Here is a 15,199-nt window from a genome sequence, read left to right as displayed (position 1 = left end):
ATTACGTGATATTATGTTGCTGTAATTTGTGTGTGTGTGTGTGTTTTAAGTAAGAGAGACCCCCTGCCTGTCAATTTAAGATTGTATTCCTTTTTATTTATTGTATTTGTTTGTTTTTACACGAATCTGTGTTGTTGTAGTTTCTATTAACGGGATCGATTAGAATTACATTTTTGTTTCTCCCCCACCCACCCATCTCTCCCCCCCTCTCCCTCGCGCTGCTCTCGGGGCCACATCTATAGGTGCGCGTGTCCGCCTGCTCCTCTGCTCCGCGGCTCGTGACCTCTCCTCTGTGGGATGAACACAGAAGACGCGTAGGAGTGGAAGAGGAGAACTTCTCCGCCCCTCACTCCCCCTGTGGCAGGTTTGAAAATGTCCAGTGCGAGGTGATGAGACCTGCGGTGTCAGCTCTGAGGCTCCTGGTCACTCCTCCTCTGCCCTTCATGCAGACCGACTCACTGGAGTTTACATCCATGCAGAAGAGGAGCAAGTGCTGAGAGGAAATCATGGATTTTACCCGGAGGGTTTGGCTGCTCCTTCTCCTGAAACCTGAAGAACTCAACTCTGGAAACGATGCTGTGAATCTCAGAGTTTCATATGTGAGTACCTCTGTGAGGATCTTATTTAGCATGTAACTATATGACCAAAGAGGGAAAGAGCCACTCGTTTAACCCGATGATCTATTAAAACATATGAAAACCAATAATAATTTTAAAAAGCCCTAGGCTTAATATATAATATAAAACAGCACTAATATGACCTATATTACATGGTGTAATCATAAAACAAGCCCTATGAGGCGAACTGCGATTTGTGAATATGGGCCACACAAATAAGATTTGATTGGTTGAATTTGATGATGTATTGACTGAAATATCAGAAAATCCATGATGTCTAATATAAATTTAATGTTTTATTTTTTATGGTTGAGCATAATTTGTAATTATTTTTGAAACCTGTTTGTAGAGCCAAACAGAACTATACAAACATTGTGGTGTCATTGCTCATTTTCAAAATATAAAAATATTTTTTTTATAGTTATAATACCATACTTTCATGAATATAAAGCAGGTGATGCTTGTCCATTAGATTGTACCCAGGGACGGATATTATTATTAAGAGGAAGCTGCCGTTGAGCATTAAAGGCTCAGATTTATTCGTCACTCATATTCATGACATTCACTTTTGGTGCTAAAATGTAATCACACAGCCCAGCACAACTTTCATAATTCATTAAATTGCAACGAGTAACACATTACATAATAATATGTGAGGAAGTGGGGACTCATTTAAGATAAAATGTCCTTATTTTACTTATTTAAGTTGCCATCATCTTGTTGTCCAGTGTAACGGATGCAACTCGGGATTAGTTTTAAGGTTCCACAGTTTTTGGGTGAGAACCAGCAGAGCTCATCAAAATGATCATTTCTCATTTCTGCAGCTCTCCCTTCACGTTAACACTTTCACTACCGTCTCGTTTTGTAGGTCTGTACCTTCTGTAACCTATGCATTTAAGCTATCTGCTGCAATTACATTGAAAGGTTTTTTCAAAAGAAGTGGGTCATCAGATCAGCCAGGGCACCTAGAATCAGCTCTGAGAGGGCAACTGATGCATAACGTTGGCCTGTAAGAACAGTATGTTCACTATGACACCATTCTGTGGTGGAAGTTTGTTTTTGAAACTTTTTAATATTTGTGCTTATGGCCAAAAGTCTGTCTTTTTCTAAATTTGCTTGTTATAAAGTATTGACGACAGAATGTAATTCCTGATGTTACCATGGATGGCATGTGGCAATTTTGGATTCAAAATGCAACGAAAAGCTATATAAAACAATAAGAAATGGAAATTATGAATAAAAACCGTAACACATAAACAGAATAGTCTTATCTGAAACCACTAATTTGAGATTATATAATCTATCACCATGAGTGAGCAAACACTAAAATGCTTGTTGGGTTTTCCAATATCCTAAAATAACCCTCTTAAGGCTCTTACCTCATAAATCCAGCGCACCAAACCATAATATTAGAGCGAAAGCAACACAGCAGCACAACATTCAAAATACCAGTTTTTAACATCACATCCCCTTTTATAAAATAGTCTGATTGTATGACCATCATTTGTTATGTTTGGTAGAATTTTTAGTCATGACCATAATGACAATGAGGTGACCTCACTTTTCCTTTTTTAAAACATGAAATCCAATATATTGACAGGAAATATTGAAAATTCGTTTTTGTAACTTTTAAACATTTAGAAAATATGATTAGACAAAAACTCAGCTAAGAAAAGCCAGTTACAGCCAAACAGAAACATTTCAATGATTTGATAAAAATGACTTGAATGATAATAAGATGACAAAGAAACAATATATGTCGAAGTCAGGTCAGGTGATCTGGTCCACAGCCAGCATAGAGTACTATAAGCTTTGGTTTGTATGTCTTAACAATAATTTTTGTCTGATAAAGTTGTAGCGGACTATAAGCTGACACAGCACAGTTATTATTGATATTGAGTTAGACGAATGTAGAAATATATAAACAGTTTCTTTGCACGGATGTGATGCAGCTGACGATCTGCTCACCACTCCATGGCAAACAGGGAGGAATATTTGATAGAAGAAAGACACACCTATTCTTGTTGACAGTTAATCATTTTAAAATCTCCTTAGAGGCAAATTGTGCACTTCATATTCTCTTTACATTTCCTTTTTCACACTATAATGAAGCTCATCATATACAAACTTGTCTGATCGGTAACTTTGCCCGTTATGGGACTGTGTGATGAAACACTGAAAAAGAAAAGATCTATTTATTAATTTCAACAAAAACAGCACAATACATTTAATTTAATTTGAAGAGATCCACTGTGTGTACGTTTTTGATATCTTACAGACATGTGGCACCAAAAGAAACTGTTAAAGGTTGACTGTTTAAGACATTGCATTTTTAATTACACATGGAAAGTGGGAATTGGTTTGGACACTCTATTTTCGTACCTCGTGTTCCTAAGAATAAAATGAGGTAATTCTCTGGCCAACTGGGACAAAAGTGATTTGATTTCTCAAATTACATCAGTTAGTTTCACTTTTGCATTAATTCCATTCATAATGTATGAAGTGTGTCATGTGAGTTCTTGCACCAGGAGGACTGAGAATCTCCGCAGGGATACATGAAACTACATCATCATCATAATTTCTTCTTCAAAACTCTGAATTGACTGAATGATCCTTAATGATGTGGTGTTGTTATTGTTAATGTGTGGCATGAAAATCTAGTTTTTAATTTTATGTACTTGTTTTCTATTCACCAAGGCTGAGGCTTTCAGTGTTTCTCATGTCTCACCATGTCTAAAAGCATTTGAAGAATGTGCCATTAGATAGAAGTTATTGTAGCCTACGTGTTGTCACCTTCGTCATCATCTGTTGAGTCCAGGTGGACCAAACTGCTGCGAAAAAACCTGGGAAGTTTTACTTTATCTTTTATTTTTCAAATGACAAAAAACAAAACAATATTTGAATACTACTCTAAGTCAATAACTGCTTCATTATTATTTGTTTATAGTTTGCAGACTTAAACCACAATTACTATAATCACCGGTATGAATTTTTTTAAACACAAAAATAACTAAGACCACTTAAATGTCCCTTTCCCACCAATGAGAAAGAGTTGAAACATTCAGCAAGTCCTTTATTTGAACCTTTGCTGTCTCGTACACCTGCTGTCATAGTGGGATGATGGACAAGGAGCAGCTGGTGAATCAATACCTTGTCCATGAAAACATCAGTGGTAGCTGCTGACCTTAAATCTTAACACATGTTGAATTATTTCTGAGCTTGTAGTTATGAGAATTTAAAACACTAGTATTGGAGAACACGTGTCACATTAAGTGTGTGTGTGTGTGTGTGTGTGTGTGTGTGTGTGTGTGTGTGTGTGGAGGAGGGGTATTGTGTGCGTGTCAGAACTGCCAGTCCTGTGCTGCTCTACTTTCAATCTAATTATTGTAATTATTTGCTGTGATGATGATGATACCACATCTGGCTGTTATGGGAATTAAATTTCATTCAACTAAAATATTATTTCCCACTGTGCTAATTCTTTGTCACCTCTTCCTCTCATAAGCGGCATGCAAATTGAAACTATGTAGCATTGTAGATGTTTCGGATTTTCCCATGTATTCATAATATGCATATAGAGTTTGAATAGGCTACAGTGTGTAGGTCATAGTCAGTTCTTTCACTTTTAACTTTAATAGAAAACATACCGTGACTGCCTATAAATAATTCGTCACATCCTGTCCCATCAGGACAAAATTTCATCTGAACCCTGTTTATCTGCTTTGTGATGCCACAAATGGACCTTAACCTATTTATCTTGATAGCAAATGGGAAAGCACTGGATTCAGTGTATGAGACGAGCTCATCTGAGATCAACCTGGGCCAAATAAGCAGATCAAGTGAAAGCAGATAACTAGCGTCTGGCTGGACGTGTGAAAGGATCAATGCATTTCAGGACAGGAGGAGATGGAAAAGTCAGAGTCTAGTCAATATGAAAAGGATACAGTCGTATTTCATAGCGGTGTAATCCTCTCTTTAGAAAGCTTTTTCGGTTATTAAAATATCACTCTGTCACTTGCTAAAATGAGGCAGTGAATATTTGGTAGTGGAAAGGCCTTTGGTATTGTCTTTATTTAGATTGTGGCTTTGGTCTGTGATCAGATTACCTGCACACTGCCTCTTTATTTTGATTTAGTCCACATAAGCAGAGTCTGAAAAGAAAAACATATCAGATTTTAGACGGATTTATGACACTGGCATTTCAATGTTACGAATAAGTCTGAATCAGCCAAGAGAAATACTAAAAATGGGATGCAATTGATTTTAGAGAAAGTAATTTTTTCTGCGTACTGCATTTTTAAAAATACATTTCTAAATGTTGTTGAATTAATTAGAATGCAGAAACAATCGATTATTTTTACAGCATACGTTTCTTCATCGGCTCAGAATCAAACTACAGAGCAACAAATATAGTGACTAGTTGGGGAACATAGTGGAGCTTTGAGCAGCTAAAGAGCCAGATATTTCCCTCAAGAGAGGGTGGAGACCAAAACAAAGCTAAAAGGACAGTAAACGTTGGACATTTCTCAGTTGAAACATGACTCTAAATGACTTCTAATGTGACGGTTGTCGGGCTGTAAATAGTGTAAATTGGATGTGAAGACTTTCATCATCCACAACTTTTATAAGGTGATACATTGTGTTATTTACAACTTGGTGCGCTGATCCAAAGTGGCCAAAAAACTCAAAGCCCAAAAGAAAATTCATGTGAGTTTAAGTTCATCAGCATCACCAGCATGTCTGTCAATAATATGACTAGAATCAAGGGGTGAAAAACCCAAGATATAGAATAAATGAAATGAAAGTCATTCTTCTTGCTAGTGATTTTGTTAAAGAGCTCACACGTTGGCACATATTTTAAAAACACAGCTCAGGGCCAGGGAGACTTTTCTGCATTTGTGGTTGCTATGAAGTGTGACCATATCACAGAGGAGGTCTTTGAGGGTTTTTTGCAGTTTGACATCCAGGCCCGGCTGTTTCCCTTAGTTCGGCAGAGGCAAACAAGTGATCACCATGCTAAATCATAGCTGGTGAAAGCCCCAGGTCAGGGCTACAGACCTAATCCCTCTGATTCAGAGCTATGACTGCCCTAGTTTGAGAGAGTTGGATAACAGAAATCTAGTGGTCAGTAGGAAGGGTGAAGAATTCATGTCTTGTCCTTCAGCACCATCTTAAAATCAGAAAATCAAGGTTTTGGCTTTAGCTTTTGATATTGCAATAACACAATATTAAAAAACATGAGCCATATTTTCAAACTTCCAAAGTGCAACCTTCAAATTTACCACACACACGTATGCAACATAATGAATGCAATGACTATAACATTTTCCATGCTGTGATTTAGATATCTTTGTTTCTCACACCTCCTTTCCTCTGTCCTTTTCCCATGTCTTTGCTCCTGTAGCTGTAAGTAAATTCTAGTACAGGAGAATCAGGATGAAAAGATGGCAGCCCTGCTGTTACCAACGGGTCCTGATGGCTTGCGGCGGTTCACTCGCGAATCCTTGGCTGCCATGGAGCAGCGGATTGCGGCGGAGCAGGCCAGGAACACCAAGATTTGCCAGGAGACTCACAGGAACGCAGAGCCACTCAAACCCAGGGCCGACCTGGAGGCAGGCAAGCAGCTGCCACGCATCTTCGGTGACATCCCTCCAGAACTTATCGGGGTGCCACTGGAAGACATTGATCCGTTTTACTACAAGAACCAGAGGGTGAGAGTTCCCATCTTATAGTTCTGTCATAGTTGTATTCACATACAATATATATATATATAATTGTACATGTTGGTATATCAGGATGATAACTTACTTGTTCTGTGTCTGTGTATTAGTATAACTGTCTCTACATATATTAGTTTTTTCTACACCATGACACAAGCAACAACTTAAAATCAAGTTAGGACAAACCCAGACAAACTGGTCACCGCCCCCCGCCTAACTATATAAAGTGATCTTTGGTAGCTTGAAAGGCAAAATATAAATTCAAGTTGTCATTATGAAATTAAAGACACAACATTATAGTTTCTTGAAACTTTCTGACTTAAGACCATTAATTCATAGTGAAGATGAAAATCCTCTAAATCTCTACAATACAGTTCATTTTTATTTAATTTACAATTAATTTATCTAATTGCTATATACTGACACTTTTAGTGGAGGCTAATAGTGCATTTGCTGGGGACTATTTTCAGTTGTTAATTAATACACATTACATGAGCAAAAGAGCACAGAGTATTTAAAACAGGACATGCGGGTTTGACTGACAGAAAAGTTACCATATTCATGGTAATGAAACATATGACACTGCACATTCATGTTTCACATCCATGTTTTCAATAGAATAATCTTAGAATAATCAATGCATTGTTGGTTTGTTCTTTTTAATTTTTGTTGTATCGTTCATATGTCAGAAACCTAATTGATGGGTATGACAGATACTGAGTATGATGTGTTTGGTGGAAGTACTCACATTGATCTTTTCAGCATAAAAGACCCAGAGGTTGAAGAAAAGTTATTTTACTCAATTCATGACATCAACAATTAAAATTGATATTAACTGGTTTGCTCTTGTGTAGAACACTGTCCTGTCTTGTTCTTAACATACCACCGATTTGATTCACATATGAGCTTTATTGATAGACTAGCTGTATATTAAATGATCAATACAGCTGTCATCTGTACTTGTAAACATGATATGGCAGTGACTGTCCAGATCAGCTGATGTTTTCACTGGAGTGGTGTTTTAGAGCAGCTTGCTGAGCCGCAGCAGTGACTGCATCTCTTTAGATCTCTTGTGGATGCGGAAATAGGATTAGCAAGTTTTGATTTGCAGAGTTGGTAGATCAGGCTGCTACCCATTAATGGGCCGCTTATGGAGAGATGAAAAAGGTCGTGGCAGTCATTCTCAGGGTCTCTTTGTTTTGGCATGTGATGCGCTGCTGGATGGGAGGATTATCCAAAGAAGAAAAATATTTAAATAAATGTCACATCTGTTGGGGAGAGGTCCAGCTTGCTTTGGAGTTGCCTCCATTAAGTCAACTGGCCTCGCGGGATGTGCGTGCATTGGTGCTCACCACATTCTTGGGGGTAGAAGTGCTTATTGTGGAAGTTAACACAGATGGTAGACAAAGATGCAGACTCAACACAGAAGCTATAATATCCTGGCCGCTGGGTAAGAAAAAGGCCAAACTGCTGCTCATGGCTGCTGTCGAGTTTCTCTGCAGATGTAACACAAATGTTCCTGTACGTGATTAAACAATTCGTTTTGGAAATACATCTATAATTTTAGATGTCCTGTTATAATTTATCTTATGTACAAATTGTGAACACTAATATTGAAACATGTTTTTCCTATGAATGATTTGTTTGTTTCTCTCTCTTTTGCAGACTTTTATAGTACTTAACAAAGGGAAGGCCATCTTCAGATTCAGTGCCACATCTGCAGTTTACATATTTACTCCATTTCACTTCATCAGATCAATTGCCATAAAAATTTTGGTCCATTCATATCCTTTTGCATTGCCTATGTTTATTCCTGCAAAAGTCTTTTAAAATTACCACAGCTGGTTACTTCTATACTTGTGACTTAGTTTGTGTGTTTAAGGGAGACGTTAACCAAATTTGAAATGTAGCAATAATGGGTCAACATCTTATTTGGGGAAAATGACTGACATATAAATATGTTTATATATTTAATTATAATAATGATGTCTTCCGAGAACAAAATCCTGTGAAAAATGTCCCCCAAAATATTAATTTAATTACCTAATTTATACTAGAAACACCTCCTTGCATCTGATTTTGGCACATAAGCCAATTTCTAATACTTACTGATTCGCCCCCATAGATTTCTATTGGACTTTTCCATAGTCCCATTTTGGAAACAGCTTTGTACTGGTCATCTCTGGCTTCACAAAACAAATCCTCTCATATCCCTCTTTTAATCTCTGAAATGAAATAAGAGCAAGGCGATTTCACATCATGTGACTGCTGCCTATTAGTTTCCAGATAGCTGATTTGCACTTTACATGCGGGGGGGGTCTTTCCTCTGGATATCATGCGATGTCATAGATTACACAGAATCAATTGATCTGTAAATTATTCTCTTAAACCTAAACAGAACCTTAATAACTAAAAGTGACGATTAAATAGTCCAGATATTAAAACTGTGTGATCATTTAGCAATAAAATTCACATTACGTAATTTAGTTTATTGAAGGACAAATTGATTATTCTGATTAATTTCCAGTAATTTCATCCAGATTTAAAAAATTTTTAAATTGTCTGTTTCTTATGGTTTCATTCATCCATAAGAGAGAATGATATCATTTTCTATAATCTTCCTGTCCTGTCGTCATAATGCCATTGGCACGCACAGTTTATCCTAATGGATGTGTTCCATAGGATTATGGGAAACATTGTGATTGTGTTATCTTGTTGGTGACAGTTACAGTTTTTTTCTGTGACTGACTGTAAATCAGTATTTTGCTGGAAACGTTCCTTAACCTCTCCTCCACATTGTTTAGCCTGTTCATAATGTTCACTATACTGACCAACTGTTGCTTCATGGCCATGTCCGACCCGGCACCATGGACCAAGTACCTGGAGTAAGTACATACTGTACAGTGTGCTGTGAGTGTGGCACAGAAACTGTGATACGTGTTCTAATGTTGAGCTTTGCTGGGATTTGTTGCTTTAACAGCGATGACTGAAGAATCAGTTGACATGTAAGTAATATGAAGCATGTCATATTTACTTAGCCCCCAGACAAAAGCATGAAATGTGGAATGAAAATCACCAGTGCAAAGTCTCCAGAAATATTTTGCTTTGCATGATGTGCAAGGTGCGGCTCAGCTGTCACCATCATCAGTGGGGCAGAGGCATTCTTAGCATGTAGCATAGCATGCTATCTGCATTGACAAGGACTGTTTCTACCTTTAAGTAATTTACAATACATATGAAAGGAAACAAAACAGCTGGCTTTTTTTGCTGCAAGCCGACAGAACTTTTACAATAAATTAGCACGGACATCATGTCACTGAAATCCCATGACTTCATCGGAGTGCTGTCACAGAAAGGGCGGGGCAAATGTCAATCAGAAGCCCCCCCCCCCCCCGGAATTGCATGACAAGGTCAATGATATAGTAGTCTGATAGGATTCATTTAACGATATATAGATCTGTTATAAATAAAACTATGTTCCAAATTATGTTTGTGATGTATTCAAGCAACTAAATATGCATTGAGTTGTTGAAAATGTGTTTTAGTTTTTTTATTCAATGTATTCAAATATTTAGCTTTCCCTTTATCCAACATGATGGATGATGTGGGGCATCTATGGATAATCTCTGGGTCATTCAATTTCTATAAATGGAGGGAATATGCATTTAAAGACTTCCTGAAGTAAAAAAACAAGATAAACTAAAGATATGCAGTTTATGGTCTGCAGTTGTCAGACAGGAATTAATGGTAAATACAGTCTGTTTAAACTGATTGCACTGAAGAGTGTCTGTCCTGTGGTCTGCGGCCATTGTTTTTACCAAACATGTGGAGAAGACAATGGGGTGATCAATGATGATGGTCTCTCACCTGCAAGGACCTGTTTGTTCCCTGAATAGTCCCAAATTACTGAATGAATCAGTTAGTAACAATAATCTTATTTTTGCTTGCTGTTGATACGTTTTTTAATTGATATAAAAAAGGGTTATAGACCTTTAATAGAATGTTTTAATGAATTGTATTGTTTCTTTTTTTTGTCAATATGAGTTAAAGACATTTCTATGAATAATATACATTTTCTCATTCGACTTTCTGTCCTTTTTGATAATACTTTTTAAAAATTGGTAATATTGAGCGTGACATGCAAATAGAAAGTTGATTTAGGTTGTTTTTTGTAAATCCTAATACAAATGTCCCAGATTACAAAGTGACCTGTCCCAGATTATCAAAATGAGGCAGAATTTTCTTTTTTGGCAGAAAGAACACTAAAAGCTGAGTCATGTCTCCTCTGAGTATGATATCTGCATCCTTTCCTCTGGTGTGGTTAGAAAACATCTTAAGGATTACAGAAAGGTGGACTATATTGATCTAATGTGTAAAACAGATATAGGTCACAGAAATCAAAATAGCAATTTCAAAAATGTCCCAGATTACCCGAATTCACCCTCGAAATGTCTGTGAAAGACTCATTTTGGCAAATAAATTAGTCTGGCTCTTGCTATTTATGAAAAACAGTTTGAGCCATGATCATAAATGTCCTGCACAGTCAGTGATAATTCTTATTACAAATTTTGTATCATCCAATTAATTTTGAGTTGATAGTGTTTGCCTTCCATCATACATTGTCAAGTCTGATTTCATTTCTCACAGTTGTTAAAAGTGATTTATTTTGTAAAGCTCAAATGTGTGCATCATTGTACTGAGTGCTAACTTTGAATTTCTTCCTCCTCCATGAATATTCTCTAGGTATACGTTCACTGCCATTTACACCTTTGAGTCAGCGATAAAGATATTAGCGAGAGGATTCTGCATGTTGCCGTTTACCTTCCTGAGAGACCCATGGAACTGGCTGGACTTCACCGTCATTGTCATGGCGTAAGTAACAATGTCACAACAGATTGTTAATCTCACCTGACATTTATTTCCATTAGCTGTGGCTGCATTGTGCAGATGTTAGAGAAATCTCATTTAAAAAGTCATGTTTTGTGGGATAGTTTTTGTGCTGTAATAATAAGCAGAACCAAAACCTGTTCCATCTTTCTTTAGTAATTTCATGTGCTGATATGAAACACCATGAACGATAAGCCTATTGTGGAGGTCGTAGGTATGTGTGCCATGATCCCATGATGCAGGTAGAAGATAAGACAGGTGACCTCTCCATGCTGCTGCATTGTCTGAGACCAATCATCCTGATAGGACGTTTGCTTTGTTTGGAAACAGCGAGACAAAATTACTTGTACTGGTTATATTCTCTCTGAAAGCTGTCATTATCTGCGGTGACTAATCTGTTTTTGATTAATTATGGTTCAGTCAGCTAATTCATCTGTATTTGCCTCTCACAGGCACAGAGCACCTGCTACTGTGCTGTTTGAGCTCTCAATGACACTAAAATCAATGTTTTTACCTAAACAATGGATCACACAACTATATGCATGTGTAAAAGGTTAATAGGTTATTTTTATTATCAACTAATAACCCTCTTACAACATGATTAGCATTGCTTCCTGACAGAAGCAGTTATCTAATAATTGGCAAAAGCACATTAAATAAAGACCTTTGCACTACATCCCTTGCACCAAACAGCAGTCAGACAAACAAAGCATCTATTTGGTGAATAAAGTGGAACTCTTAGCAGCTAAAGAACCAGATATATCCTTTAGAACGTGTCTGCTATATAAATAGGCAACTGTTTGCTGAATTTAATATATATATAATTTAATATAATGTCGCCACTAACTCATTCTATGAGATCTTTAAATTTTTTGTTCATATATGTAAGTCTACATCAAGACTTTGATCTCTTTTAAATCCAAATGATACCCAGATTTCTTGGGGTAAACTTGATAAAATCTATTTCCAGGAGATGAGTTTGCCTTTCTGTTTTTTCCATTAGTGTGTGATGTTTGACATCATCTTACCTCGTTGACCTGCCAATGTAGCACATTCACCCGTATGTCTCATCTCCATCACCACCAATCGGATAAAAACCTGTGTCTACTGCATTCATTTGACACAGGAGTGAATTCAGATTGTATCTATTCCTATTGCAGACAAAAGCCAGATATTACTGGATGCTAAAAGGTTATTTGATCAGTGGAAAAGGGGCTTTATTTATTTGATTTAAATGTATTTATGAAGACATGATGAAGTGGTTTAAAGATATGTTATTATGATGGTGTTGCTGTTGATCATATAGAATACCTTCTTCATTTAATCCTCTTACTGTTCATACAAATCTACAGATATTTGACAGAATTTGTAGATCTTGGAAACGTCTCTGCATTGAGGACCTTCAGAGTTCTACGAGCTCTGAAAACCATCTCAGTTATCCCAGGTAAGATGCCCATGACATCAAACCTCCATGTTCCGGTGTCACTGTAAAAACAAAGTTTAACATATTGTCTTGTGTCCTCCCTCAAGGTCTCAAGACCATCGTTGGTGCCCTGATCCAGTCCGTGAGGAAGCTGGCAGATGTGATGATCCTAACCGTCTTCTGTCTCAGCGTGTTCGCCCTCATCGGCCTGCAGCTCTTCATGGGGCTCTTGCGACAAAAGTGCGTCCGCAGTCTTGCACACTGCGTGAACTCCTCCTACAGCGCCAACGCCTCCTTTATCTGTAACAACAGAACCTGGAGCTCCAGGGCAGACTTCCTCAGCAGTGAAGGTCAGCTGAAACAAAGCACACTTCTGCAGTTTTGAGACAGGAAGTTTGCCATTCACATATGAAGAAAGCAGCAGGAGATGGTTTGGGTCAGACATTTTCACAACCACCACATTCAGACGAGGGGTGGAGCCTGGGTAGAGCAAGCAGGAGGAAGGACATAATGTATAAATTCTGTTTCTTTATTTTGTTTACAGCACATCCACACTGCTTATTACCAAGCTCTCAAATCCTACTACTTCTTCCAAGTTTTCTGTAGTGTCTTCTACTTGTATGGCACCTCTTCTTCATCCTGAGATATTTCTATTATTTATATATATATATATATATACCTGCTGTCTTTTTTTACATTCTATTATTGTACTCTGGCAGGAAAATGTGCTGAGCAACTGACTCAGACAGTAATATTCTCACAATTAGTGCATGTCTGAAAGCAGCTTTATATTTCCCACATGTACAATGTGTAGTGCCAGTATTATCAAATGAAGTTAAAAGAAAAAAAATATTTTGTTTCTTTAAACTTCCCATTTCCTTGTTTTAGATAATTTCTACAAAGTTGAAGGAGCAAAGGATGCCTTAATATGTGGATATGGAAGTGATGCAGGGTAAGTGAGTGTCCTTCTTACTGCTTGTTAATCATCTGTGAGCTATTACATAATATCACAATGTTTAGCATCTAATGGCTTTTGATCCTGCACGTCATGTGCACAATTGGATTTAGCAGATTGAGCATCAGGCTCAGTGCTAAAATAGTTTTTACAGATCTACAAAAAACAGACTCAACAACACATGATACACTTTCCGCTTCATATTTTCAATCTGGGACATAATGTATAGTGGAGTGATCCCATCCGACGGAGGGTGGGGGTAGCGTGAGAGGGTGTACACAAGACGACATGTGGTGTGGATAATCACCCAGTGGAACTGGAACCCTTTACTGAGAAACATGGAGTTGCCAGCTGGAGAGAGGGGGGGTCTGTGGAGATTTCATCGTCTCAAAAGCTCTATGACATGATTAGGTAAAACAGGGCGAACTGGATCACTTCAGATTGATATTCTGTTATTGTTGATAGGAGATTCATTTCAAGTTTATAGCACCAGAAATACTACAACTACTACTTTTTCATGATTAAAAAATCAATTTTAGCAGAAGAAAGTTGAATATTAAGCCTCAGTATCTTTCTCAGATACAGTGTCTGTAAATGTTTATGTCCATTGACAGTATTTCATGTGTAAATTGTTGGACTTTGTTCCCAATCAAAGGCACTGTGTGAAACCATCCAAATATTGCTACTCAGCCTTACGCGCTGAATAATCCTATAAATCCAAATGCTTTTGAAACAAGCACAACAGGATGACTCTGCCCCTGCCAGGCCCAGTTCAAGGGTTATAGTGAACTAAATACCCATCTGTGTGAATCTGAAATCCTGCAGCTTCAACAAATGGCTTCCATTAGGTGCTCCAGTTAATGATACATGATAATGCCTCAATAACAGTGAAGGTAGTGGAGTTTTTGCAGGGATTTTTTTTCATTCTTCCTTCTATATAGAACCTGATTATGTTTTTATATTTTGGTAAATAGTAACACCTAAAAAAGAATACATTATGGAACCATTTTACACAGTTAAACTCTGGGATTCTTTGAAAGCAGAGAGAAAGTATGCATCAATAAATAGCAGCCACTTTAACAGATTGGGTTATTTAGGTACAAATCAAAAAAATGATTTAAGTGTAAACCGGCCTGTGTCTCTCCTCTCAAGTTTCAGTAATTTTAGTGGTAGAAACCTTGAGGTCCTTCTTGAGTCATTTTATGAGACATTTCAAGTGTGTATAAGACTTTTTAAAATTGAATTAAGTTAATACTGCATATAGTACCTAGTTTTAATAAATTAACAGAGAAAGTATAGACACAGTGGGGGTAGTCGATTATCTTTTTTGGCTTCACAGTGTGGCCTGCCCAATTCTTTTTTCATCTCCCTCGGCAACCTGTCCTACAAAAACACAGGGATTTAAAATCTGATTCAGTAGTTTGTGTACAACTCAGGGCAAAAGCGGATGCATTCGAGGACGTTCAGGGTGAAATGATGTCATTCCACTTAAATAGTGGGTCAGTAAGATCATACTAGTACCGATATTACCAATCCAGAGTTTACCTTCACTCTATTTTTATTTTCGATTTGTGGGATGTTTTTGTGTTCCTGACAG

The 15,199-nt window shown here is 37.4% G+C and overlaps 1 protein-coding gene across 1 annotated transcript in view; it reads left to right on the top strand.

The window, feature by feature from the left end:
- The first annotated feature begins 246 nt into the window (after positions 1–246).
- The window catches only part of LOC109640420 (sodium channel protein type 2 subunit alpha-like), a 44,063-nt gene continuing 29,110 nt past the window's right edge, over positions 247–15,199 (top strand). The window contains exons 1-9 of the mRNA XM_069510922.1: positions 247–364; positions 450–599; positions 6,022–6,328; positions 8,003–8,123; positions 9,135–9,222; positions 11,081–11,209; positions 12,577–12,668; positions 12,755–12,997; positions 13,536–13,599. Of these exons, the coding sequence (XP_069367023.1) occupies positions 6,062–6,328; positions 8,003–8,123; positions 9,135–9,222; positions 11,081–11,209; positions 12,577–12,668; positions 12,755–12,997; positions 13,536–13,599 (1,004 nt within the window). The 5' untranslated portion in view covers positions 247–364; positions 450–599; positions 6,022–6,061. The remainder of the gene's footprint in view (positions 365–449; positions 600–6,021; positions 6,329–8,002; positions 8,124–9,134; positions 9,223–11,080; positions 11,210–12,576; positions 12,669–12,754; positions 12,998–13,535; positions 13,600–15,199) is intronic.

This window comes from Paralichthys olivaceus, chromosome 16 (assembly GCF_024713975.1).
Source record: "Paralichthys olivaceus isolate ysfri-2021 chromosome 16, ASM2471397v2, whole genome shotgun sequence".
NCBI classification, from domain to species: Eukaryota; Metazoa; Chordata; class Actinopteri; order Pleuronectiformes; family Paralichthyidae; genus Paralichthys; species Paralichthys olivaceus.
This window is presented reverse-complemented; position numbering and strand designations above follow the sequence as displayed.